The sequence below is a fragment of the Vigna umbellata genome, chromosome 11, assembly GCF_029865625.1.
Source record: "Vigna umbellata cultivar VRB3 chromosome 11, Vumbellata_1.0, whole genome shotgun sequence".
In the NCBI taxonomy this organism is placed as follows: domain Eukaryota; kingdom Viridiplantae; phylum Streptophyta; class Magnoliopsida; order Fabales; family Fabaceae; genus Vigna; species Vigna umbellata.
Genome location: NC_142175.1, coordinates 30,955,978 through 30,983,977, shown reverse-complemented (window position 1 = coordinate 30,983,977; position 28,000 = coordinate 30,955,978). Strand labels below are relative to the sequence as shown.

Here is a 28,000-nt window from a genome sequence, read left to right as displayed (position 1 = left end):
CACCGATTGTTTGAAACGGAAAACATTTCTAAAGACACCTATAAAGCATCAAATTGGAAACGGAAAGAGTCCTTGGGACAACAAATTGACAAAGAACCAAGAAATGAGCACCAATGAACATGCATCGGGGTTTCCTAAGCATCATCATCAACAGATAATAAAAAAGAAAAAGAGGCAGAAACTTTCGTTCTAAACAAATAACTGATCGGGTAGAAACGTAGCCTTTGTTGCCATGGTCGATTAGGTACCTCTTGATCGTCAAAGAAATGGTTCAAAAGTTAGAACTCCTAGAGAGAAAATAAAAAGTTCTAGAAAAATTATTTTAAGAAATGATAATAAAACTCGTTTATAACAATACTATTTATAAATAAATCATTCAGTATTAAAATAACTGAGTCTCACTATTTTTAAACTATTATAACTTTTAAAATACCATTATTAGATATTTTACATGTATCTTCTTTGTTTCTGGCCTGCTAATTAATCTTCTGACTTGAACAAAAATCCCAGTCAAAACAATTTAAATTTACAAAAGATAAAATAAAAAAAAATAAATGGGCACATTCCACTAATCTTCAAACACAAATATTAATATGTCCCGGTAAAAAAACAACCACACAAAAAGTCCAAAAACTAAAAGAAAAGGCCAAGCAATTCGAAATTATTTATGTATACATTATATATATATATATACCTCCTCTGTAATATTCTCTCTTCCCTCTCAGCTATTCCACAGAGCATCTGGACAGACTTCAGAATGTTCCTTTGGAATTGGAGTATCATACAATTGTCGTTTCTGAAGAAGATTGCTGATTGTGCTAACCCCAAACCCTCTTAACTGCACCTCCGTGTATGTTGATGAGAATGTTAGTGTTGCTACTGTAACCTTAATTTTTAGCATTGGTTGCTGTTTGGCACGACTGGTTAGAAAGCGAGATAATGCTTCGTTGTACATCAGATACACGTGATCCGACTTAATAGTATGACGTGGTCTGTCTAAGTACACAATCATACTGTCACCTTCATCTTCACCTTCAGTACTGACCGTCAATTTCAAAACCCTTTCCGAATACTGCACTGCCGGTAAAATCAAGCAAAAAATGTAGCCCAGGTGAGAGGGATTTGGAGCAAAAGTTATGCAATCATCACCACCACCACCATCATCATCATCATAATAATCATCATCATGTGTGGTCTTATGCGTCAACCATTCTGGAACCTGGCTTCCTGGGTACACATAAATAGCGTGAGCATCACCAGATGTAGACAAATGCCGGTGTGCAAATTTCACCATGTTAATTCGCGCATTCGTCTCAATGGCCTTGAGTGAACGTTCATCCAAGTTCAAGCAGTTCCAAAAGAGAGCCTTTTTCTTATTTTCTTTCCATTGTTCAGCAATAGAAGGGAATGCTACGCTCCCCAATGACACGCATTCTCGGCAATCTAGTGTTTCAATAGATGGAGGAAGCTCTGGTAGGAAGCTAAGATTCCTACAGTATCGTAGATCGAGATGTTGCAACCCTTTAAGATCTTTCATGTCTGCAGGCAAGCTCTCAATGGAAGAGAACTTTAGATTTAAGTGTTCAAGCTTGCTTTGAGATCCAAAAGATGAAGGAAGTTGCTTGATATCTGTCTTTTCTAAATTCAACATTATCATATTCTTTGAGGTCACCGAGAAATCTTTTAGTTCCATGCATTTAAAGAGGGAGAGGTAACGAAGGGATTCCATTTGGACATTGCTTCGAAGGCTTGTAAGGGATCTGCATTCATCCAAATCTAATTTCTCAAGCTTTTTGAGAGAGAAAACTGATGGATGAACACTAGTCAACCCTACACAGGATCGAAGATCTATTACTTCAAGGTTTGAGGCCTTTGAAAAGTCTGGCAGCTCCTTTATGTTCGAGGATGAATACAGCATAAGGACCTTTAAATTCACAAGATCCTGTAGCAGTTGAAACAAACAGATTATTGAAGACATGACATGGGCTAATTTTAATTTTAGATTAAAAGTTATAAATATATATAATATTTACCGGCACTTTATGCCATAGTTTTTTCACCCGGCTGTATGGCAAGTGCAACTCAACTAGATTTTCTGCAGAAAAGTTTGAAGGCAAAGATTCCAAAGGATAATGCATCCAACCAAGATATCTTAGCTCATTCGGCAGGGATTCGAGCCCTTGATGAAGATACAAGCCCCACCGTTCGTAGAAGCGAGTATCACGAGTTCCTGCAGTGTAAATATTTAGAAAGTGGAGCTTGCTCATCTTAGTAAATACTTGTGGCTTCAAATGTAGTTGCTTGATTCTCAACAAGTTGACCACTATGCTTCTGATAGCCTCGTTACCCTGCAAGAATAATAATAGAAAATCTGTAAACATCAGTATAAAATATTTTCCCCCAAAATATCCAATTCTTCTGTGTTATTTTCTCTATTACCTCGTTGTGTGTTAGTACATCATAAATGTCATCTGGGACAAATAGTCGAATCTGGCTTCTTCTGGGATTTTCAATGGATTCTTCGCCAGCAATCTGCCAAGCAGTTTCTTGTATGATGTCATGCATTGATACAGTATTTTCTTGAGAAATACTGATAAAAGCTTTATCCTTTAACCTTTCCAATCCCGCAGCCACTGAATAATCACGATCTTTCAATAAAAAATCTATGTACTTTACCTGCAGTTGCTGCCCATAAAAAAAACATGCAATATCCAAAAAAATCCTCTTTTCATCCTCCTCAAGATCATAGTAACTCGATTTAATAATATCATGAACCTTTTTGTTGTGCACTTGTTGTCTTTCTAATTCACTTTCCCATGTCTCTTTGTCTTTCCCATGAAGACGGTGACCCAGAACTTTAAGAACAAACGGAATGCCTTTGGCGTAATCAACTGCTTTCTTTGACAGCTCCTCGTACTCTGTCTCTATATGATTTTGCTTAAAGGCATTTAAATTGAAAAGTCGCAAAGATTCATCAAAGTTTAAGGCTTCAACATGGTATACACTGGCAGACTCCTCAGCAAGCACCTGTTTATCTCTGGTTGTCACAATGATTCTACTACCAGATCCAAACCAATCTGTTCTGGCTAAATTTTCTAGTTGCTCTGCGTCACCGACATCATCAAGAATAATAAGAACTTTCATCCGATGAAGTCTTCTCTCAACTAACTTCTGGAACCCAAAAGGTCTGCCAATTTTCAAATGTTCTTCTCTTAATAATGTTGAAAAAAGCTTTTCCTTCAAAGAGTTTATTCCATGTCTCCATGACTCCTCCCTTATGTTAGCCAGAAAACAACAACTGTCATATTTAAAACACAGTTTATTATATACTTCTTGCGCAATAGTTGTCTTACCAATACCTCCCATGCCCCAAATTCCAATCATGCGAACATCTTTTGTTTCTAATTGCAGCAATGATTCAACTTGTGCTATTCGCTTACCAATTCCAACAAGCCCTTTGGAGTTAACTTGGTGAACATGATTCAACGTCCTCCAGACAGATTTAACAATCTTTTTAACAAGTTCAGCTTCATCTCTGTGCAACAAAAAGAAGTTATGAGAAACTCAAAAGAATCAAGCATAAGAGAAAGAGAAACAAAAATTCCGGTCTGTGAACATAAAAGATTTTGTTTGAAATAGCATTTTTCTTTAGATATCTTAAACCATGATAGGGAGCAAAAAACTCACAGAAATTGGGATAAATGAAATCCTGATAGATTAGCAGATTCACTCAAAGCAGATCGCCAGGTTTGCACAGTAGTCAAGGAATAGTTTCTTTCATGTTTGACAAAGGCATCTCCATAAGTATTCCTTTGATGTCGTATGTCTGAAGGGTCAACTTTGTAGAAAATAGGCACTACAGTTTGTCCATTTTTTCTCCTGCACTCCAAAATTTTCTCAAGTTCTGACAAACACCATCTTGAAGAAGCATAGTTGTCTGAAAATATAACCAAAGAAATATATGATTCTTCAATTGCTCCAAATAGTGCTTCAGATAGTTCTTCCCCTTTTTGAATGCTATCATCTACGAAGAAAGCAATTTGCTTCTGAGAAAATGCCTCGATCAAATGGCTAAGGAAACCTCTACGGACATCTTCACCTCTGAAGCTAACAAATACATCGTACTTTATTTGAGAAGTGTCATTGGAAGATGTAGAACATGTTACAAACACGAGAGAGATGAATACAACATATTTGATTCTATGAGAAACTTGAAAAGACATTGGATTGACTACAGACTGCATCCTAACTTCTTCGTCTCTCTACACCTTTGCAATATAGAAAACAATTGTCAGCCATAATATATCTAGAAATCTATAAATGGATACGAAGATGGTTTTTTTTTCTTAAAAGGAAAATACGAAGAAAATTACAAGAAAGAATTATTTTTTTTCTTAAAAAATAATACAAAAAATATATAAAAAAAATAGAACATAAATAATAAATTTGTGTTTAATTTTTTTTCCTTTTCAGATTAAAACTTATAAGAATACGATATTGGCAAAAAAATATATATGTTAATCATTTTTTTTACCTTTTGTAATATTTAATTTTATATTTTATTATCCATTAACATCAAGCTACAGTCACTAAAAATCATCTGCTTATAATAAAAATCATTTAAATGATAACTTATTTAGCGAAATTATTACTAAAATTCACAGGCTTAAATTTTCTCTAAATGTCATCTAACAAAACTAGTTTCGTGTAACTAGTATTAGGTCAGTGAACTCGTATTAGGTCAATGAACTCTTTAACTTTAGTTACGTTTAGCAAGTATATCTTTATTGAGCGACAACTAAGTGAGAAATTCACTGACTTTGATTTCACCCAATAACTATATATTTTTAAGTGACAACCAAGTCAAAAACTCTCTGACTAATTTTCATTTAGTCAGTATATTCTCACCTAGCGAGTCTGCATAATTATGTAGATATATGTGATTCCATTGTAAATTTAGTCCAACAACAATCATAGATGTAAAAACATCAATTTCATCTCTAACATCAAGTTACATAATTTTCATTAACTCAACAATTTCATATGCAACATCAATCAAACAACATTTTCATATTTTAACATATAATAAATTCAGTCAATGTAAAAACCTAACCAAAATTCAACATATCACATTCATCAAGAGAGATCAATCATTAAGTCAATTTACCATATAATTATAAAATTAGAAATTTCAAGGTATATATAACTTAAAAATTGTACATTTAGTTTCCCTTGCTTAACCAACAACTCATAAAACTCTAACTAGTTAAACTCTTCCCTACTTGCAAATGTTCTATCTACACAGAAATATCATAAAAATGATTAGAACATAATGTTATAATCACTTATTAAAAATACACATGTAAATGGAAAAAAAAAACATAAACAAATAACAAAACACAAGACCAAGAAATATGTCTGAAAATCAACATATATAAAAAAAGAAAATTTATCAATCTAAATTAAAAAACTCAACGCAAAAATTGATCTCATAGTCTCAATTATTCAATAAAATGACTTTAGAAAAATAATTTTGATTTATACTAAAAAAATTAATATTATAATAATTGAGTTTTACTATTTTTAAACTATTAGGTTTTAAAATGTAATTTTCTATATATTGTACTTTTCTAACATATTAATAATCAAATTTTTTTAATTTAAAAAATGAGCTAATGGTCTTTTATTTTTTATTTTATAAATATTTATAGTATATCCAAATAAGTATTTAATATATTGACCACGCAAAATATTGATAATCAATCTAGAGGAGAAGAAGAAAAGATGAGACAAAAACTAGTAGAAACAATTAGTGTGGATAATGCTTGGATTTATTTCAGACAGAAAAATGTCTTTTTCACAATTTGATAAAATATTTGTCAATAAATTTCAAACTAATTGTTATGAGATATAGGAATGCAGAAAAAAAAAAGAAGAAGCTTCCTTAATTACCATATATATTTTAGGAGTTATTTCTCTTTCCAAGCATTTATAAGACAAAAAGAGTAGGAATAACTTTTAAAAAATTTGTTGTCTCTTTCAATCAGTTATTTTCATTATTAATATTAGTGAAAAGACATTGTTGTTTCTTTCTGATAATAAAAAATAATAAAATTATTATTGTTGTTTTTAAATTATAAAATTAAATATATATTTTAATTTTTTATAAATGGTTTTTATTTATGTAGATATTTTTTAATTAAAAATAATTAAGTTTGAAAATTAAATAAAAAATGGTCAAATTTAAATAAATAAACACCTAAAAGATGAAATTAATAAAATAATTATTTTGGATATAGAATGGAAGCCAATGATTTCAAGGGTGTTACTCCCTCCACCACCACATTTTCTCCCTCCACCTCCCCAATTCTATTACATATTTTTTGAATTACAAAACTAACCTTTTATAATTACACAAATAACCTTTTTATTTTTTAATCCTAATTATTTACTTTAACCCTAAAATCTATCTTTCTATCCCTTCTCACCCACCTCCCAACCCCTCAGATTCTCACCTAAACTCCATCAGATTTGTTTCTCATCTTCCATTTTTCCTCACAAGGTTAGTGATGATATTTTTAATTTTTTTAAATGCAATGCATATATCTTTGTATTATGCTCTGCGTTGTGCTGTGCTTTGCGTTTTTTTGCTGTGTGTGTGTTGGGAGAAAGGAAGAAGATAACCAGGGCAAAAACGGATGTCGGGTATCCGTTTGGATCTGAAACGGATGTCGATATCCGTCGACGGATGTTGACATCCGTTTTCCCTTAAACGGATGTTGACATCCGTTGACGGATGCTCACATCCTTTTAAAGATTATATGATTTATATATTAGGGTTTTGTTACGCACCTTCACGCCTCTCAACCTCTCACACCTCTGAACCAGCACCTTGAAGCACCACCACACTGTGAGGAAAAATGGAAGATGAGAAACAAATCTGATGGAGTTTAGGTGAGAATCTGAGGGGTTGGGAGGTGGGTGTGAAAGGGTAGAAAGATAGATTTTAGGGTTAAAGTAAATAATTAGGATTAAAAAATAAAAAGGTTATTTGTGTAATTATAAAATGTTAGTTTTGTAATTCAAAAAATATGTAATAGAATTGGGGAGGTGGAGGGAGAAAATGTGGTGGTGGAGGGAGTAACACCCTGATTTCAACTCTAGTGAGTAGTCCGAAATCTCAAAGTTGTCCAATGTTCGAGTTTTTGATTCAACTGTTTCTTCAAATCGCTTGAAAGATATTTAAAAAAAATATTTTGATCTTAAAAATCATTTTGTTGACACTTAAAAAGTAACAGTGTACTAAATGCAAATTACCTATTCCTTATGTCAAACCTGTATTTATAGATTTTAGAGTGAATTGTTAATTAATAATAGGTCAATCATTATCTAATTATAAATAATCACACTTTATCTCTAGATTGATCAACATTAGAATTAACTTTACTGATTCATAACTAACCGATTTGTTTAACGACTAATCGATAATCAATTTCATTAATATGATTTGTTTATAAGCTAATCATAGGTTAGCCATAATTTTTCTAATAAACTTTTCAAAAATTAAAAGTTTAATTAGTTATGTAATATATGTTTTTCTTTAAAAACGTGAAACTGGTCACCTAGTTTTTTTAGTTTCAATTTGATCTAAATTTATAAAAATTAATGCAATTTAATATTAATTTGTGAAAACTTGATGAAATTTGATATTTCTCGTTCCACTTTTTGAAATAGATCAATAAATTTTCAGTGATAGAAATTAAATTGAAATTAAAATATGAATTTAATATTTTTAGATGAGAATAGAAATCAGACGAGTAATTAAACAAAGACTCAGTTAGTGAGAGTTTAAAAAAAAAATCATTTTCAACAAATTTTATAATGAGATGAATGATAAAAACCTAAAACAAAGACTGTAGAACCTATTTTACTAACAGTAATATCTATTGATAATAAAATATTTAAATTAACAACAAACTTTATTAACATATATTATTATTACAATTATTATTTTTGATAAATTTTGTTTTATTTATCAATTTAATGAAATCATTCTATAGATGTACTTTTCTTTACCGCGACATTTGTTTTTTCATATTCTTTTTGTGGATAAAAAAGGTTTTTTCTTATAGTTATATTTGTTTTTTCAACAAAGATCATATTTAAAGTTCTTCAAAAATTTACCCGACTTAATGTATTTCCACCTCTATGTGTCGTTATCTAGATTTAGGCCAATAATTTATGTTAAATTGACCACAAAACTAATGAAAGCGGAGATTGAATGTGTAACTTATTTTTCTACTTTAAAATTGCACAATGATAAAACTATAGGATAACAAAGAGATTTAAATTCAATTATGAAAAAGAAAAATTTTGAATATTACATTAAATTTAAAAATTAATAATAATAATAATAATTATTATTATTATTATTATATAATATAATATAATGACTGGAACAATCAGAAAGAAGTCGATTTTTTTTACTTATTAATGTCATTATATGAATACTTAGATTCAATTATATATTATACTTTTTAAAAGTGGTAAAAATGGTTAGTTTAAAATATATTTTATGATTAATGGTAAATACAAATTCATTTTTAACTATATTATTAAATTTAAAACGATTGAAAATAATAAATTTAAAACAAAGGAATGAACTTAACAAATCAGTTAGTATTAAAATATGTACATATATACACAAATATATATATATTATTTTTTTTTTTACTTTTTGCCATTTATGTTATTTCTTTACCGAGGGTAATAAATGCGCATTACTTCATCGTTACATTTTAATAAAAAGTATCTGTATAAGTCAATTTACATATTTTCAAAAATATTAATAGTCAAAATAAAATGATAATAGTTACAATAATTTAACTTTTTTAACTTTTTTCATGAAAAAAATATAAGTAATAGGAAATAATAATAATATAACAAGAATAATAATATAATAATAAAAAAAATATGGATATATTTAAATTTAAATAACAGTACAAAACACAATTTATTAAACTACTTGAATAATTTAACTGACATAGTTGAGATAGTGAAAAGAAACCAAAAATACCAGAACAGTCCATATAAAAAAAATTGAAAGTTAATATGTTTTGAAAATAATTACACAGTTTTTAGTTTATATAGATATTACAAAATATAATTCAATTTTGTTCTTTAAAATTCTTGACTTTTAATTTTCATGCATATTTCTTTAAAACTGTTATTAATTAACTTAAAAATTACTAAGTTGTATATACAATGTCCCTTATAATGATAGAAATCATATTCAAGATCCATAAAACATGTTTTAGTCTCAGTTTCAATTTGAAGGAAAATGAAATTATTTGAAACTGAAGACATGAATGAATAAAAAAAGTGGAAAACTATGGGTTGATAAACAATGAAAGAAACCATTTTTTCATCCAAAAACGAAATAAACTTTTTCAAGATATGTTTTTTGAGAGCTGTGTAGAGACAGTCGCAGAGACAGAGAGAGTCCAAAAGAAAATAAAAATCCGGATTCTACATTCCAAATTCAATTCACTTCAGAAAACAATTTTGGAATCCGAAACTCAACTGACTCACTCACCGCAGCGTGATCGAAAAGCAAACCTAAACCCACACACAGACTACCACTCTCCACTCTCTCTCAACGCACACAATTAATTGCGAAATTAAATTAAATTATATTCCAGTTAAAAAAAGAAAATAACCAATCCACTGTGTTCAATTTCATTTCTCTTTTACTTATCGAAGAAGTTTCTGATAGACGATTCCTCATCCCCGAGGAGGATTCAATCCATTTTTCAACTCGTTCACTGAGTGGGGTTCTGCTGCTTCAGTTACTGAGTCGAATCGTTTTCTACCCTATGGTGAGTCCAATTTCCAATTTTTGTCACGTGGGTTGCTTTTAATTTAGTTTTTCACTGACCCCAATTGTGCATTTCTTTGCTTGTGAAATATTTTGTGGTGTTAGTAATTTGGGATTTCATTTTTGTTGCGTGCGCGTTTGTGTGCAGTTGTGTGTGTTTAATTGGTGGTTTTGTCTTCTGGGGCACCGTTTGTCTTGGTAAAGTTTTGATTTTTGAAGGTTTAAGGTGTTTACTGGGGCAATTTTCAGGTTATGTTATCTGGGTTTGAGTTGATTTGTTCAAATAGTGAATTTATCTGTAACTCGTTTTCTTCTTTCTATTTTTTTGGGTTTTGCAGTTTGTGTACTTGATGTGCATGTGCTTGATACTTCATGGAAACTGTGGTTGGAATTGAAGATAATGATGATGGGAAGTTTGAAGACAGTGGACTTGACAGAAGCAGTTCTGCTCTGTCTTCACCGAAGCAAATTTCTAACCCAATTGTATACAAGCTTGTTCGGGTAGATGTTTAATTTTTCATCGAATTTTTAGTTTCTCATTGGGATATAGAAGTGTTTAAGGTCTTTTTGTTTGATGCTTTGATGACAGCAAATCAAGATGGAATGAGTTGCCATGGAACCTTAGTGTTTTTTCAGCTTAGGATGCTTTTAATAGTTGTAATGCTATTTTTTAGCCTTATAATTATCCTGTTTATTAGACTAAAAACTTAAACATTGTCCCGGAAGTGTTCTAATATTTGGTCTGTCTTCAATTTATTCAAAGGTGGAATTTTTGTGCCAACCCTATATGGACACCTTTTAATCAGCATGAATGATTGTTGTTCTACCTGCCTCACTTTTTTATTTCCTATTATTTGCTATAGCATTTATAATGCCTTGATACCTTTTTGTCTTTTCCAGAAGTGGTCAGCCATCTCCCCTACAAACTAACAAAATTCCTGACAGTTTCCCATCTATCTTTTGTAGCTTAGTTGTTCCATAAATTAATTTCCTTTGATGACACTTTTTTTATATAAGGAAATTACCTCACTTTCCATAATCTTCTGTAATGGCTGAAATGAAAATTTAGAAAGTTGAAAATGGAATGCGACTTTGTGTTAACATTTAGTTTGATTAGATCAAAGTAAAGGGCAAGTTTATTCATAAGTAAACTTTTTATTATTTGTGCTACATTTTCTGTTGTTATTTATACTTTTGTTCAGGCTATATTCATAATTCAACCAGTTGTCAATCTGATATAATCTTTAGGTTGAAGGTGATGGAAGGTTAGTGCCTGCAACAGATGATGAAGTAATGGAGGTGGGGGATTTTCTTGAGTATGAAAACAGTGAAATGCATGTTGTTGCTGACACTGGACAGAGTTTAGAATGCATATCGATTGAAAGATCATCTTCTGGGAAGCTTCGATTGGAGTGCACGGAAGGTGCATACTCAATCTTTCATTGTCACAATTGCTTCTCAACATGTTGAATGCCATGTCAAAGCAATAGCATCTGTAGTAGTGGTTACATCAGACTATATCATGGGATTTCTTGGCTGTTTTACTGCAGCTTTATCTCTGCTAAATGGATTTGAGTGTTATCTATTTATTTATTTTTTAGTTGTTCTCTAGACCAAAATTTGTGTTGATGTCTTCAGTCTTTTAAATTTTATAAACAGTCTCTGTTTTTAAAATGCATAATTTAGGGTCAACGATTTCTGGGAGTAAAGCTGTTGAAGGCTTGAGACTTTGTTTCACTATGACATTGCTCTAAGTTGTTTTTGTTCCCTGGAATTATTAGCTTGTTTGTAACTTTAAAGGGTATAATGCCTATTATCTAATTTTAAATGTTGATGAACTCTTAGTGTTCTCGTTGGTTATATGGTGATACTTTTTTTAAAGTTTAGGCAAATGCCATGATTGTTAACCTATTCCTTTCCCTTTCAAGGTTATTTTTTCTCTTATTTTCTTTCTACTAATGCCGTGGTGTTTAACAATTAGGCTCCACAGAGGCTGATTTGGGGAAACTAAATGCAAAATTACAGGTAATTGGATCTCTTTTGTTTTCTCTCATTCCTTTCCTAAGGATTTCAACATTAGGGAAAATAAGAACTAAATTCTCAAACTATGATTTGATCTATTGTGATTCTGTTTGAATGGATGAAAAAGTTGGTCTGTCCAACATGGTATTTTCTTCTTGTTACAGCATGCTTAATAAAGATGATTTATGTTTTATATCCGTTGTTAATTGTGAAATCAGGTGATGGCATATTAATTACTTAAATGAGCTTTAAACATTTGTGTAGTCATAATGGCAAGCTTTTTCGTGGTATAAATACGTTTGCACTTTCTTTAGAGTAGATGTGGTGGGTCTGAGATGTATTCTCAGGTATTGTAATCCTTTTATATATCTGTAGTTATGGCATGCATATTCTGATTCTGAAGATATTAGTTCCTAGATTCTCCTTCACCCATGTTAATCATGCAGTGCCAATGTGTTTATTTTTTTCCTGTTGTAATTGTCTTCATTATTAACTGATAAAATTTCTTCTTCTATCAGAAAAGTAAAGAAATTCACAAGTTTACCTTGTATGTGTAATGCAGTAAGATGTAGCTTAAATAATGTGTTTCTACATATGACAACAACTGGATTAGGTCTGTCCAATTAAGAATTGTTGCATTGAATAATTGATGACACTTTAGATTGGTGGAACTATGACAAACATTTATGTTTGGATATGTTTATTTAACTTTGCACATGAGTCTTTTACCTTTGGTTTTTTTATCCTTTACGATATTGTATGTGGTTTTCATCTACGAAGTGATTAATTGCCCCATATTTTCTTAATAATGTATGGTCCCCCCTTCCCTGAATCATTGCTTCAAGTTGTGGTATTTTCAATATTTTGTTTCCAAGGGGTCCTTCTTGACCTCTAAAATTTCTTGTAGTACATTGAGCAGATTTTGCAAAAGGTCAAAGAAGAGGAGAAACAACGCATATCATGTGGATCACCTGTTCATTCTCATGTAAATGCAGACAGCCAGTGTTCAGCTGATAAATGTCTTGTCACGGATGGGAAGGTTCAATCTGAAACTCCCTACCAGGAAATTCCTTCTATAGCGTCGAGTTTAAATTATACTCATAGCAATCAATCTGGGAGTATGGATCAGTGTTCTAGACCTTCAGAAGGAGTAATGGAAAGTGGGTCATCTGCTTCTGCTGTCCATTCCAATTTGAAGCCTGACCTTTCAATGTCAGACGGAGAAATATGCTTGGACAAGCTATCAATCAGAGAACTTCATGAACTGTTTAAGGTAACTTTTGGTCGAGAAACTACTGTGAAAGATAAACAGTGGCTGAAAAGGAGGATTGCCATGAGTTTAACCAACTCATGTGATGTTTCAGCAACAACTTTCGTTATTAAAGATAACAAAATAGTTAGAAAATTTGTTGAAGAAAGTTCTGGAAATATGAATGTTGCGTCCTTAATTTCTTCGGAAAATATGACTGAAGAAGAGGATATCAACTTTAAGGATTCGTCTGCTGTAAATGCTTGTGGAATTGATGATAAACAAGTTGTTTCTGAAATAAGATTGAGAAATCAAAATACAGAATATGGATTGGAAGATATGACTAATCAGAAAGAACAGAGAGCTGCAAAAAGAATTAGGAGACCTACAAAGAGATATATTGAAGAGCTCTCTGAAAATGAATCTAAAGAGCACAGTCCTAGGTTGCCAGTATCTAATAAAAACATGGAACTTGGACATGTTTCTTCAACATCACATGTCAGGCCTGCTAGAAATACTTTTTCAGAGGTGAGAACATGTGGCACGAGGTTCGCCTCTCTTGGAGGATCTGATGTCGAGATTCCTTGTGTGTCTTGGATTCGGAGAAGTCGTCCAAGGAAAGATATGGCATCTCTTATGGTATGTGATACTGTTTCCTGCTTGTATGTTAAGCTTACCCCTCTCAGTAAAGCATGATTCTATCTTCCCGTTTTCTAGTTTTATGAAACTGGTAAAATTGAGTGTCTTTATTTTAGTGAAAAAAAAACTAAAAAAATGGAGCTTGTATTGTAGCTTATTGGAGGAACTTCTGCTTTTAAGAAGTTCAAAAAAGCTGAGCCATTACACTGGATCTAGACACCTCGTTAATCAAAATAGGAAACAAATTATGTAATGTTGAAACCTTTTCTATGGGATCATTGGAGATGTTCTAAATTATTCTATAAGATTCAACTATATTATTGAAATATTTTAACACCAAACATTCCTGTTCTACTATAAAGAAAGTAATTCAGCAAATTAGATGTATCTTTTTGTTACAGTTAGATCATAATGCATACTTTTTTGGCCTTTTCTTCCTCTTTTTATGTCTAAGAAAATGCTTCTTATCAATGTTATAGTCAGGCCTTGATGTGTATGATAGCATGCCTAGGAAATGTCTCTTTGCTACATGATTTTCCAATGTTGCCTTTCTACTCCTGCTGCATTTTCCAGTGCAAGTTTGTCGGTAGTTATGATTGTTTTCAAAAGTGCTTTTATTTTCTGACAATCAGAAAAAAATTACGCTCTTTTTTTTTTTCAGAAATTCCATCCAAGTGCCATGAGTGAGACTGAAAAATTGAGTAATAAGCTCATTGAGCACAGTTCTGATGCTGTTGGTGAGATTCCAGATAAAGTTTTCAAGTCTAGAATGCCTGCTACGTTTCATCAACCAGTAAGAGCAACTTAGCCTCTGTTAATTGTTGAAATTATAGTTTATTTGTTGGAACACAATAAATTCCTTACGAAAAGAATGATGATTTTATAGTAAGGAGATGAAGTAGAATTACAACGCCATAAAAGGGTCAGCAATTAGCTAACTCGGGAGTTGGGAAATTATAGCACCTGGAGAAATTGCTAATGTGTTGATTTTGTCAACTTCTAATTTTATATTCTTAAAATGTTTATGGCTTCTCATATTTGTTGCTTATGTAAATTTCATTTCTTGAATGCTTGAACCCAAGATGGTGGCGATTATGATTCCTATAATGTCTCTAAATTTTTCTTCCGGTTTTCATTTTGTCAGTCTAGTACTTCCTCGATGTGGGATTGTTACATGACATGCAATTGAAGCATTTGTTTAATGAACTATTCAAGTTTTCACAAGTTTGACCTTGAAAAAGAGATTATTGACTTCTTTTGTATGATATTGTTTTGGTATGTTATTCTCTGCATAACATCATGACTTTTTTTTTCTCTGTTGTGGGTGGGTGTGTTTGATAGTCTTCTTCTGAACCTGAGAAAGAGAAGCAGTGTCCAGTAATAGCAACAATTGAGCCACGGCAGGAATTGAGGCCAAAAAGGGCAGATCCACCAGGCCATACTTCAGATGACAACATAGTTACTGTTCCCACTGCAAAAGGAGGGATGAGGAGGAAGCATCACCGGGCATGGACACTTGTTGAGGTCATAAAGTTGGTTGAAGGCGTGTCAAGGTGTGGAGCAGGGAGGTGGTCTGAAATCAAACGCCTCTCCTTTGCATCATACTCATATCGAACATCTGTTGATCTTAAGGTAATCTCATGTGCACTTCTGATCATGATGTTAAAGTTGGTAAAGTGAATGCAAGGCTAATTTTTGTGTCTGCATGCACACATTGAACACATTTTACCTTGCAGGACAAGTGGAGGAATTTGCTCAAAGCTAGCTTTGCAATGACACCTGCACCTTCTGATGAGGGGGTAAGACTTTATGAAAGTAATTTTAATTTGATCTTGTAGAGGTGGGTTAAGTTTGGCTTCTTCTTCAACCTCATCTTATGCCTATGCATGCATAGAACTTTATCATCAGTCTAGACTTTCTATTGGATTTTTTGGTGTAATCCGCTGCTGAGCATTAAAAATACATCGATGTTGGTATATTGAAATTTTTTTTAATATATTTTAGAACATCAAAATCATTGTTCATTAGTGTATTTTGAAGACACATAAGAGGAACAACTACAGAAAAGAAAAACAGTATGGAATCCAAATTCTTCTATTAGCATGCATGCTTGACATTTGTGATGCCATCATGCCATTAATGTTTGTGTAATGCACTTCAGCTGCATGCTTTTGGGGGCTGCAAATTCATGAAGTTCTTGTTTACTGTCTTCAATTCCCACTTCAAAATGGGAATTATTACAGTTCTGAAATGATAAAGTTTTCAAGTTTTAGTTCAGTTACTATTATAATGAAGACTTATATTTTGATGTTATAGATAAATTCGCGGAAGCATGGTACGGCTCCAATTCCTGAGAAAATTTTACTACGTGTAAGAGAGCTTGCTGAAATGAATTCTCAGGTTCCTCCAAACATCAGCTCAAACAAGGTAGCAGCTGGTGGAGGGAGTGTGCATGAAGATAGATCAGGCTACTTGTAAATAAATACCAAACTCTTTATCAGGAAGCAATTTTTTTTTGTTAAAACTGATTTCTGCACTTTGTTAGACCAATCCTTTCTTGGAAAGGCTAGAGAGAGTAGATGCAATCTTGTAGACAGTTGAGAGGAGATTGATTAGATGTTTTATGCCTTAAAACGATGAATAGAATGATGTCAGTTTTTGATTCTCGATGTTTTCATGGTTGTAAATTTTGGTCTTTATATACCTTAATTTTAATTAGATTAACGTTGTTTTCTGTTCTAATGCTGTTAATGAATCTCGCAAGCTGACGTATAATATGGAAAAATTGTAGTCCATTGAATAAAGGTTTGTTTTATAAAAATTAATAAACTGTGAAGTGTTATGAGTCAGATTTTTATAATAATTAATTAGAATATATTGTCAACATCTAGTCATAGATTGTCTTCTTCGATAAGATTATAGATTCTTATAAAGATATTAAAGGCCATTTAAATTTTTTATGAAATTGCTTGATATTTTAGCATATATGGCCAGAACATTATATTTAGGCTTAATTATATTTTGTCCTATTCATTTTTGTTTAATTCCGTTCCATTATTAATAAATGGTTAGTTTTAGATTATATGTTTAAGGTTGATCCGGGTTATTCTTTGTTTAAATTGACCTGAAATATATTAGCAATTTTAAATTGTTACCAAAAATATATTATAAAATATAATAGTTTTATTATTTGATAACTTATCGTTTGTTGTTTTGTGTTGTTTTTTTAGAAGATAGTTAATATTTTCTTAGTTATAATTTCACTTGAATCATGATTGAATATTCTTTTGTAACCATATACAAAGTTGGAAACTTTCAATTGAATTTTTAATAAATTTTAATGATTTAGGAGAATATAATAAAACTATAATTTTACATTGATTTAATTTAATGATTTCTCTTCTTCTATATCGTGTGTGATATTTAAAGGAAAAAAATTATATGTAGAATAAATACTGTCGTTTTTATTTTAACTAATCAAATATTATATAGGCTTAATACCTTTTTTGTTCCCTCGAAAGAGGGGTTATATTCCAAAATGGTCATACCTTTCTAAAAAATAACAAATGATCCCAACTTGTGAAAAAATAAATCAAGTTACGGCGTCAAAAATATCTCGATGGCCAAAACTTAATGAGTTGTCCTCTTTTTCTCATACATGACACATTGAGGTAATATAACGTGTCAATTTTAAATAAAAAAAAAACAAATTGCTTACCATATAAGCTTCATCTTCCACCTCCATAAACGTTAGAGCCACAAACCGTCACCGTCAACACCTCATACCACCGCTAAGGCTACTAACTTCTTCCTAACAATCAGATCACATTTTCCTCCTCCATTTGCCACTGCAACGAAACCAAAAAACCATCATCATCTTCTCCGCCAGACTTTCGAAAAAACTCAAAAACAAAAAGGCGAGCTCCTCCACCAATCTCTTCCTTTGAAACCTGCAAGAAACTGCAAAGACCTAAAGAAACCCAAATCGAGCCTCATCAATAGCCACCGAGAACCTGCAAAAACCAAATTTTAGATGAAAATTAATCACAGGACAAAAAACCCCAAATTAGGAACCCTAATCGGGAGTTCATCGCGAATAAAAAAATTCCAAACCCTCTCGTAAAAATCACCCAACCAGGGTCTTTGATTGTTAAAGCTAGGGTTAAGGAGACTCCAAAGTCAGTACACGGAAGCTCATCATTTTCACCTGAAGAGGCATTTTGGAATGAGGCAATTTTACTTGCTGACAGTTTGTGTGTCGTTTAATGAAACTCATACACCGGCGGCCATAGTGCGTTCCCATCGGTCGCCTTCCCGCCGAGCATCTCTGCCACTCTCCGGTCGAACTCCATGCTGTTCCGCAGCGAGTTCAGTGCCACCAACCCTCCGATCAACTTCTCGTTGAAGAAAATCTGCAACACAGAACCAATCCCCGTCCTCTCGCGCAACTCCCTCTCCCTCTCGCTGAACACGTCATTTAACCTCACACTGCCACACAATGACATAAATTGGACAAGTCATTATGTTTTGTCCAGGCACCGTTACATTTTTGACGCCGTAAGCAAAAAAGATTAACTTGACCTGTTTTTTCACAACTTGGGATCATTTGTTTCTTTTTAAAAAAGGTAGGACCATTTTGAACACAACCCCTCTTTCGAAGGACCAAAAGAGGTATTAAGCCTATTATATATTCTTCCTTTTCCTAAATTATAAAATCAACATCATAAAAATTTTTAAAAATGAAAAAAACAGGAGAATTAAATATATTTTATTAAGATTATACCTAGAACAATGAAACATTTTTTCTCTTTTCTTCTTATCATTGTCATGAATATAAGATTTGATTTATGGTTAAAGGGAATTTCTTTTCCAACTAACATGATTTTTTTTCCCTGAATCCCATAAAGATAAATTTCTTATTTTAAAAAAAAAAATTAATTGTGTAAAATGATTTTTTTGATATAAAAAATAATTTTTGAATTATGTGATGTAAGAAACATTAATTTATGTTTCGGTTGTAGGGACTGAGTCGTCCAATGCCTCCACGTCCTCCTCTTCTCGTCTCTCGAACGTCCGGTTCTCGCTCCTTACTCCTTGATTTCCTTCTCTACGCGTGGCTGGGAGACCTGCGAAAGATTCTCCGATGTCAAAGTCAGTCTGAGAGCAATGACGTTTTTTCGATAGAACAGTAATAAATGTGCAGTAAATGCAACCTATATACCACTCACCCTGGATCTGTATTTATAGTTTTCACTATGGGCTTGGGATTAGTGAAACGTTAATCACGGTCCAAATTCAGCCCAATAGCTTTTAACCACAACTTACCTTAAACCTGGTTAATTAGCGGCATGACCGGCCGGTCTCCAGACGTTTGGCCTTTCGACCGGCCGGTCCCTATAGGCGGCATGGTTAGCTGGCGGCTTTTCCCGACCGGCCTCATAATTGTTGTTCATCCGGATGACAAGCGGAAGGGTAGCGTGGTTGGACCGTTATGGTTTTACGGACGTCCGGTCTGTTGGACGTCCGGTCCCATTGGTACAATTTATAAAAAAAATTCAAATCATGTTATGTAATTTAAAAATCCGGTTCTTTTAATATGACTTCCAAAGTATATAGTCTCTAATATCTTTTTATTCTTAAGCTTATTCATAATACCGCACATATACACTTAAGGAAGGAGTGGCAGCGGTAAGGGGCAATTTGATCTCTTAACCTCTCCAAAGAGGTGCACATGAAATAATTGGGTTGCAGAAAGAAATGACCAATTGTTTCGTAAAGTATTTAAAGGTCGTTGGTCCAATAAGAAATTTGAAAAAAAAAAGATTGGCCCAATCACAAGGTGTTAAAAATGGGCCTCAAATAATTATTCAATCTTCTTTTTTCAGACCTACTCTTCTCTCTCTGGGGGTTTTCGACGACATCTTGTGACTGTGTTTTCCGGTGAATTAAGATCGTACCTTGTTTCTCTCTCTTGTTTGATTCTTCTGCTTTACCTTTGCTGATTACTCTTTTGTTGGTTATAGCGGAAAATAAAATGGGTATTATTGAAAAGATCAAAGAAATTGAAGCCGAAATGGCTCGGACCCAGAAAAACAAAGCCACAGGTACTCAGTTAGTATCCTCTGATTTCATTCGATTAGTGGAATTCCCGGAAAAAAGTGTTTTCTTGCTGGGTGTTTTGTTTTTTCTCTTACCTTTTTAAATAATTCTTTGGCCTTGTGGTCTAATTTTGGGTTCGGATTATTTTCTACGTCTTTGTGTGTTTAGTATTTTCGTGATTATGAATGTACTTTGATTTTTGTATCGTGCAGAGTATCATCTTGGGCAGCTCAAGGCGAAGATAGCAAAACTAAGGACACAATTATTGGAGCCTCCGAAAGTACGTTTTTGTAGTTACTGTTTATATCGAATTGTGGTGCTGCACCTGATATGGTTCACAATCCAAAACAATATGATATTGATTTTATACATTTTAGCATTAGATATTAGGTATTTAACTTATTTTTGGATTGTGAGGTCGATTTTATATTTTGTAGATTAGAAAAGGAGGGAAAGTTCGTAGTCCAATTTTGTGTTATGACAGTATTTCAGCCTTTGCTAGTTTAATGCACATAGCTTATACTTTTATTATTTTAGTATTACTGTTGAGCTACTGAAGAATTTATGCTGCTGTCATCAATTCATTAGCATACATGTTTAAATAGAGAACAGTAACAAATGCCCAGCGAGAGGCCATTGGTGGCTTTCCTTTCTGGTCTTGTTTTCACCAGTCTTGCATTTTTCTTAACAAGCAATGAATTTTTCTGGATTCCAGAATTCTTCCTATCTATTCATTTTGAAGTCATCAGTAGGAAGAACAAGAATAAGATTTTATAGTAATGTTCTGTTTTTGTGTGAAAATAGTATTTATGGATGGAGAGGTGATACTGGATTCTTTTATCTGAAGCTGCCCCATAACTTTTGAGTGAAACTAGTTTTTTATTGACTTCTATCTGCGGGTAGCTTAGCACAACAATTCTTAGTTGAATTTTTCTTATCAATTTACTAAGCAATTCGTCCTTTTCAATTTTTTGCTTCAGTTTGTTTTTTTATGTTTTTCCTTTTTCTTTCTTTAGGAGATCTTGTTTTGTAATCCTCTTTAGGTCTGTTGGTATATGTTTTTTCGTTAGTGCTTGTAGTAGGAGGAAATATGAAAATAAATGAAATAGACTTCTCCACAAGTTAAAATTTTCCTATGTATAAGTTAATAATCAGACTTCTGGAGAAGCTATGAGAGAGTTTCTACAGATTAAGTTTTGCATTAGTTTTAGCCTATGAAGATATTTATTTCGTTTTTCCTTTTTAGTTTTTTCTTTTAGAAGTGTTTATAAAAAAGTTTACTCAAACGTACCCTTCCTTCCAATGTTAACCAACTGTGATTTATGATAACTATTGTACTAGGAACCTGGTTAGTGAATCGTTTAATTGGGATCTGGTTAGTGAATCTCTTATTTATGTATTTCGAAATACCTAGGTTTATGGTCGTGTCTGCCACAGCTTGCTATTCCTTGGTAAATATTTTTTGTAAGTTGTGGTATACTATCTTATTATCAAATTCTGTGATAGGGTTCTAGTGGAGGCGGAGAAGGATTTGAAGTTACAAAATTTGGCCATGGACGTGTTGCGCTGATAGGATTTCCAAGGTTTTCCTTCTAAAATATCCCTTTGCCTTTAGTTTTACTAATTGATGTATTTTATTTTATTTACTACCATTATCTAGTTGAATATAGTTGGCATTGGGCTACATTTCCTTGAATGATTATAATTTGGATGGGTGTATACGTGTTTTAGGCATCTGCTTACACTTTATTTAGGTTAGTTAAACTGCTTAGTGCTAACCCTTTCCATTTTTTACCTTTCCGTACTCCAGTGTGGGGAAGTCTACTCTTTTGACAATGTTAACGGGCACACACTCTGAAGCTGCATCTTATGAGTTCACAACTCTGACCTGTATTCCTGGGATTATACACTATAATGATACTAAAATTCAGTTACTCGATCTTCCTGGAATTATTGAAGGTGCTTCTGAAGGCAAGGGACGAGGGAGACAGGTAAAACTAATATTGCTGTTTTCTATCATTCCAGGGATATGGTAGTGTTTTATTTTTTTCTTTTTTCCTTTCATTGGTAATCAACATGCATATAGTGTTGCCGTTAGATTTCCCAAGGCAGCAAACCGAAGTATCTAGTGTCTATTTAGCAGAATGTGATGTGTTGGAGAGTTGTCTTAATTGCTATTACCCCCGAGTATACTTTTTTGCAGCCTATTAGAATTGGTTGCCAGTGTATAGGGAAGGATTACCTACAAAGTCTCTGTCAAGAAAGGTTTAATGAAGCATAGGAAATTGCAACATCAAAACGTTAGCTCTAGGGGGTTGAGATCCCACATTAAGAGATATGGCTATTATAGTGTTTATAAGGCTTGGGTTATCCTGACATTACAAGCCAATTAATTGTGTGGGGTTGAATTACACACATAGTCCTTAATCTAAAGATGATATCAAAGCTTGTCTTTAGATCTAATGTCACACTTTAGGTCTATCGCCTTGGGTGTATGTTGGAAAGTTCCCTTGATTGCAGTCACCCCTAACCTTCCTTAATTGTGGCCCATTAAAGTTGGCTGTCCATGTCTCAAAAAATGCTACCTGTGGAGGGTGGTTGATCAAAAGGCTGGGTGAAGCATTTTATGGTACCAACTTCTGAGATGGTGACTGGTGGTTATATAGTACATGAATAACAAGTTCCTCTATATAACATATTTCTTATCATGGTAGTCGGATTCCGAATCATATCCCGCATCGGAGAGCTTAAATTTTGAATTGTATTGTGAATCGTACTATTCATAAACATTTTATAAATATTAAAAAAAATGTAACATATACTTAAATATATAAGATATATAAATATGCAAAGAGACAATTAATGACCAAACAACCTCATAGTCAAATAGAGTGGTTGTATGTATGTGTATTTACCACATAGTTTCACAATTTCAGCAACACAGCCTTAAAAAAAATGTGGTTGCTGCATAAGATGCCTTTAACTTGTAGTCTATTTGGTGGAATACTTTCAAAATAGTTCCAAGTAATATCAACCTCTCTTTTTGATTTACCCATGTTTGAAGCAAATGCATAACCAACACAAAGCTAAAACATTGCACAAAAACGTGAGAAACCTCCCTGCACGGAACAGAGAACCACTGCACCACCATTGCACCACCGTGCAACCACCACTGCACTTCATACGCGAGATGCATGAACGCAGCGAACAAATGAACAGATAATCATTGGCGTGTGCAAAATGAGAGATGGGAGACAAGAGAGGAGAAACGTGATTCAAAGAGAGATGAACCTTAGTCGGTTACAAGGGCGCGGAAAAACAAAGGGGGGAAAATTAGGGTTTCAAATTGGGCTGGCCAACCTGGCCTGGTTTAAAAACCCATATTGACCAATATTGCGAATCGAATCATGATTCGTGCGATTCACACTTGTATCGATTCAAGCAAGATTTGGGAGCAAAAACGATTCATTCCACAATTCATATTGCGGAGTAGCTGAATCATATCGTTCTATTTGTATTGTTAATCGTACTATACTTAATATGTTTTACAAAAAGGTTAATCTGTCCATACAAGGTCCAAAATTTCCTATAACAAACGTCTTTCCTTCAGAAGCTGACACCTGGCAGCTTGTTGAATTTAGGACTCCCCCAATCGTAGGAGTAGGTTCCCAAAGTTTGAACTCGGTAAGTTGGGTTCATTGCAAGGCTCTAATACCATTGTCACGAAAAGGTTAACCCGTCCATACAAAGCCCATAATTTTCTATAACATAATACAATGGTTCTTATATCTCTCATATTTCCAAAAATTCTGAAAATCCCAACATACATTAACCAGAGATATGACTAAAGTAGTGTTTGTAATACTCAGGCAGTTCTCATCTCGCAAAATGTTTCTACTGAATTGAGTTACACTTCAAATTTATATAATGACTTTACGTTCTTTTCACTTATTGTTTGGCTTGTTATTAACATTGTAGGATTTTTGTTTTCTGAATGTGCTCTCAGGTTATTGCTGTTGCTAAATCTTCAGACATAGTGCTGATGGTTCTTGATGCTTCCAAAGTAAGTGTCGTTTTACATTTTCTAGTGCAGTCTTTCTCTCTTTATGTCGTTAGTATTTCTAGTTGATAAAATGATATGTGGGTCAATGCAGCAAACTATTATTTCAGCTACAGATACTAAGTAGCTAGGAATGTGTTAGCTCAAACATTATCATTTAAAATACCCAACAGGTTCTCCGAGAACTAAGCTAGTTGCTTTTTTCATTATACAATTTTGCTCACTGGCACTGCCACTTTTATTTTTTCTTTGTATATATATATTCACTAGCAATTCTCTGCCATCCTATTACGTCACATAATAATGCATAGTGTTTCCTACCTTGTGTTCCACGGAGTGAATAATAAATGCGAGTTCTACATATTTTCAATTTTTTTCTTTTCTTCTCATTCCTGTAAAAGGCCTCCTACCATGCAAAGGGTACAGCAGCATACCACAATGCGCGTGTGTCTACTCACTATAAATTAATGTTGCATGCAAAATTGATTCGGTCACGTTTAGATAGATTAATTATGTTTAAATTTGAAATTCAGAACTTTCAATTTTCAAGCCATGACCTTTTATTTGTGTTTCCAATGTGTCAGAGTGAGGGTCATAGGCAAATATTGACCAAAGAGCTGGAAGCAGTAGGCTTGCGATTAAACAAGAGACCACCTCAGGTAAGATTGTGTGCCAATATGTTGGAATGTGTCATGAAACATGTATTATATACAGCATATAGGACCAAGTTGGATTTTTATGTTTTTGTCATCACTTTCTCATTAATTTGGAGCTTTATGTTTCTTGGAAGATATATTTTAAAAAGAAAAAGACGGGAGGCATTTCATTCAATAGCACTTTGCCTTTGACTCATGTCGATGAGAAGCTGTGTTATCAGATCCTGCATGAGTACAAGATTCACAATGCAGAGGTATACCTCAAACTTTAAAGTATGCAATTCCTTCTGCGGACCTGTAATCATGGAACAATATGATCATATGCAGTTGTAATTATCAGATTGTGTAGGCTAGTCTTGATTAACTGACTTATATCACTGATGGAATCTCACCGTGCTGATAATTTTGTAATTTCCATTACTATTTTTTTTTGGTGAATTACCACATTTACTATAATTTCATTGATATTGGATTTCTATTACCAACGTATGTAAAGGGAGTTAACTGACAATTTGACTTTCAGATCCTTTTCCGTGAGGATGCTACAGTAGATGATCTCATAGATGTCATTGAAGGAAACCGAAAATACATGAAGTGTGTATATGTGTACAACAAGATAGACGTCATTGGTATTGATGATGTGGACAGACTAGCTCGACAACCCAATTCTGTTGTCATTAGCTGCAATTTGAAGGTGGGTTAACATTTTCACTGTCTGAAGAAGAATGAGATACCATAAGGATTTAGCAATTCCGTTTTTATTTTCTTTTTCTCCCTTTCAATATTTCTAACACAATTTATTTTTTCTCAGCTGAACTTAGACAGACTACTTGCAAGGATGTGGGACGAAATGGGTCTGGTTAGAGTTTACACAAAACCACAAGGCCAGCAACCAGATTTCTCTGATCCTGTGGTTCTTTCTGCTGTATGTTGCATTATCTTTATCTGTCCCTTATTCTATTTAAACTAGCTTGAAAACCTTTGGCTCCTATGTTTTTTAATCCTACAATCTATCATAGAGATATCACTTTCTCTGGCAAAATATGTTTTAGGATAGAGGAGGCTGCACTGTAGAAGATTTTTGCAACCATATTCACAGAAGTTTGGTGAAGGATGTCAAATATGTTCTGGTCTGGGGTGCTAGTGCAAGACACTACCCACAACATTGCGGTCTTAGTCATAATCTTCGTGACGAAGATGTGGTTCAAATTGTTAAGAAAAAGGTAAGAAAAGCCACCCTTCATCTTGTTGTCTGCTGTCTTACTGATGCTTCAACATTGTTCAAATTCTGTTATTGCTACTCGCTAAACACCTGTATATCTGTGTTGTTGAGAGATTAAATGTGACATTATAATATGTATATGTGTGTCTGTATGTGTAAGTACATAATATGCGTGTATCTATGTATTGTTCAGGAAAAGGAGGAGGGAGGAAGGGGAAGATTTAAATCACATTCCAATGCACCTGCTCGGATATCTGACAGAGAGAAGAAGGCACCACTGAAGACATAATGTGTTATGTGAGACTACCTGTGATTTCATTGATTTGCCTGGTGGATGGGAAAAATGACCAGAGTTGATGATACATCCAAATCAAAGGTGATAGCTCTTCCAACATAGGGTTGAATTTTCCTATGTTTTTTGCCACCCAAGTGTTGTAACACCACCCCTCCCCTGAAAAAATAGTTTTTGTCTATTATGAAGTGTGCGTCTATGACTTGAAGAGAAGCAGAAAGTAAAGGAAACGGGCACTGCATCTTAACAATTTTTGCATTGTTTTGATTATGGATAATAATTAGATGTAGGACTATAGGTACTGTTGGTGTTATTTTCTGATGAGATCTGAAGTTTCAGTTTAATAATTAATACGTGATAACATTTAAGATAAAATTAATTATAAAATATTTTTATGAAACTTTAGATGAAAGTATACATTAATTTACTATTACGTATATAAGATTAATTATAATTTTAAGTTACCTTAAATAAACGAAGTAAATGTAATAAAATATAGAGTTCAAGTGCCTAAGAAAGTTAGTCATAAGGATGGCAAAATGAGTCAAGTTCGAGGAACTATGGTTTGTTAAATAAAAACAAAGAGAAAAATGAAACCCTTGAAGAGACTAGTAAAATGGACTTTCTAGCTTAGTAAAATGGACATTATAGTTAGTTTTTCTTAATCTTAAGACTTATAAAGATAAGAAACCTAACATATTCTTTGACTGGTTTTTTAGATTGTTGTACAATAAATAATGTAATCTACCTATTAATAATAGAAAAGAATAATTTTAGAAAAAAAAATAACATTTTGGTAAACTCTGAACAATAAAATTACAGAAATGTTATCGTTTATAAAATAAAATAAAAAAATATAATCCTTTAAGAAAAATTATTTGTGAAATATTTAGTAGTAGGAACAACCTTTTAAAGATTTAGGTGGTGAAGAAAAAGTTGTAATAAAAAAAAACGTGAATCAATAACTAAATTATTCGAATAATGTTTTAGACCTTATGTCCAAAGTTAATTAAAATAGAAAAAAATTGCATAGATATATTGAGGTTTTAAAAATTAAATATGATATTATGTCCCCTTAAAACCAATATATAAACTAAACTATTTTTCCCAAAATAGCTTTAAGCCATAAGATTTAGGAGTGATGTTGAATTTACTATTAAATGAAATGCAAAGATAACAAAAAAAATTCCACATTTATTGATGAATTCTGCTCTTACTTACAAAACAAATCTACTGTCACATAAGTCTATTGTCCAAGCTACTCGTGTACCTACGTTATACTCTTATGAAAATTCAACGTCATAATATATCAACAATAATAAATCACACATAGTCATCATCCAAACTTATTATTTGTTATCATTAATATTAAATTCATAGCATTGTCTATACAAAACAATATTTACGATTCATAATCTCTATTGACTAAAGAGTAAATTCTACTTCTAATGAGTTTGACTATTGCAAATACTTTATAAGAATTTCATCGACTCTTACAACTAACATTTTTTCTCTATTTGATTTTAAGGATTAATAGAGTTGTAATAATCTTATTTTATCAATACATCTCACACAAACCAATACGATGATGTTCCTTTAGATATAATTAACTTTACAACTTTTACCTATAAATTTTGTACCAATATAAGTTTACTCTATGTGTGAAAAAAAAATCGTAAAAATAAATTTTGTACAAAATTTATTTTGTACAATTTTATGTACAATGTGTGAAGAAGACCTAGTAAATGTTACTTTCTATTTTTGGCTCAATTCTAATAATAAAAAAAATTACTAACTTATCCCATAAAATCATTTGTTCTTGATTAATTTCTAAGTTCTCAAGTATATACAATCATAAGTGTAATATTTCATGGATCAATTAAA

At 32.7% G+C, this 28,000-nt stretch overlaps 3 protein-coding genes across 5 annotated transcripts; 2 read left to right on the top strand and 1 right to left on the bottom strand.

The window, feature by feature from the left end:
* Nucleotides 1-541: 541 nt before the first annotated feature.
* Nucleotides 542-4,281, bottom strand: LOC124826593 (disease resistance-like protein DSC1). Its single transcript, XM_047299452.2, has 4 exons — nucleotides 3,688-4,281; nucleotides 2,440-3,535; nucleotides 2,034-2,348; nucleotides 542-1,942 (listed from the first exon to the last, which is right to left on the bottom strand). Exons 1-4 carry the CDS (start codon nucleotides 4,242-4,244, stop codon nucleotides 722-724), a joined length of 3,189 nt encoding a protein of 1,062 aa, XP_047155408.1. The 5' UTR covers nucleotides 4,245-4,281; the 3' UTR covers nucleotides 542-721.
* A 5,277-nt stretch (nucleotides 4,282-9,558) lies between these two features.
* LOC124826592 (uncharacterized) lies at nucleotides 9,559-16,456 on the top strand. 3 transcript variants are annotated; one of them, XM_047299449.2, is made up of 9 exons: nucleotides 9,559-9,878; nucleotides 10,216-10,378; nucleotides 11,126-11,300; nucleotides 11,859-11,902; nucleotides 12,819-13,787; nucleotides 14,449-14,580; nucleotides 15,129-15,419; nucleotides 15,524-15,586; nucleotides 16,104-16,456. In XM_047299449.2, exons 2-9 carry the CDS (start codon nucleotides 10,250-10,252, stop codon nucleotides 16,263-16,265), a joined length of 1,965 nt encoding a protein of 654 aa, XP_047155405.2. In that variant the 5' UTR covers nucleotides 9,559-9,878; nucleotides 10,216-10,249; the 3' UTR covers nucleotides 16,266-16,456. The 3 variants fall into 3 exon arrangements, with proteins under 3 accessions (XP_047155405.2, XP_047155404.2, XP_047155407.2); XM_047299448.2 differs by having other exon boundaries at nucleotides 12,807-13,787; XM_047299451.2 differs by lacking the exon at nucleotides 9,559-9,878 and having other exon boundaries at nucleotides 10,248-10,378; nucleotides 11,102-11,300; nucleotides 12,807-13,787.
* Nucleotides 16,457-19,600: 3,144 nt separating this feature from the next.
* Nucleotides 19,601-26,463, top strand: LOC124826591 (developmentally-regulated G protein 2). Its single transcript, XM_047299447.2, has 12 exons — nucleotides 19,601-19,727; nucleotides 19,811-19,891; nucleotides 20,099-20,166; nucleotides 21,393-21,469; nucleotides 21,697-21,877; nucleotides 23,893-23,949; nucleotides 24,531-24,605; nucleotides 24,737-24,856; nucleotides 25,126-25,296; nucleotides 25,414-25,527; nucleotides 25,655-25,825; nucleotides 26,018-26,463. The coding sequence occupies exons 2-12, from the start codon at nucleotides 19,822-19,824 to the stop codon at nucleotides 26,111-26,113; spliced, it is 1,200 nt and encodes a 399-aa protein (XP_047155403.1). The 5' UTR covers nucleotides 19,601-19,727; nucleotides 19,811-19,821; the 3' UTR covers nucleotides 26,114-26,463.
* The last annotated feature ends 1,537 nt before the right edge of the window (nucleotides 26,464-28,000 follow it).

Coding starts and splice junctions, on each gene's coding strand:
- LOC124826593 (XM_047299452.2), bottom strand. CDS start 4,244: ATGCAGTCTGTAGTCAATCCAATGTCTTTTCAAGTTTCTCATAGAATC. Junction 3,536..3,687: donor TTTCATTTATCCCAATTTCT/GTGAGTTTTTTG, acceptor TTTGTTGCACAG/AGATGAAGCTGAACTTGTTA. Junction 2,349..2,439: donor ATGTACTAACACACAACGAG/GTAATAGAGAAA, acceptor TTATTCTTGCAG/GGTAACGAGGCTATCAGAAG.
- LOC124826591 (XM_047299447.2), top strand. CDS start 19,822: ATGGGTATTATTGAAAAGATCAAAGAAATTGAAGCCGAAATGGCTCGG. Junction 24,606..24,736: donor TAAACAAGAGACCACCTCAG/GTAAGATTGTGT, acceptor GTTTCTTGGAAG/ATATATTTTAAAAAGAAAAA. Junction 24,857..25,125: donor ACAAGATTCACAATGCAGAG/GTATACCTCAAA, acceptor TTTGACTTTCAG/ATCCTTTTCCGTGAGGATGC.
- LOC124826592 (XM_047299448.2), top strand. CDS start 10,250: ATGGAAACTGTGGTTGGAATTGAAGATAATGATGATGGGAAGTTTGAA. Junction 13,788..14,448: donor AAGATATGGCATCTCTTATG/GTATGTGATACT, acceptor TTTTTTTTTCAG/AAATTCCATCCAAGTGCCAT. Junction 15,420..15,523: donor GAACATCTGTTGATCTTAAG/GTAATCTCATGT, acceptor TTTACCTTGCAG/GACAAGTGGAGGAATTTGCT.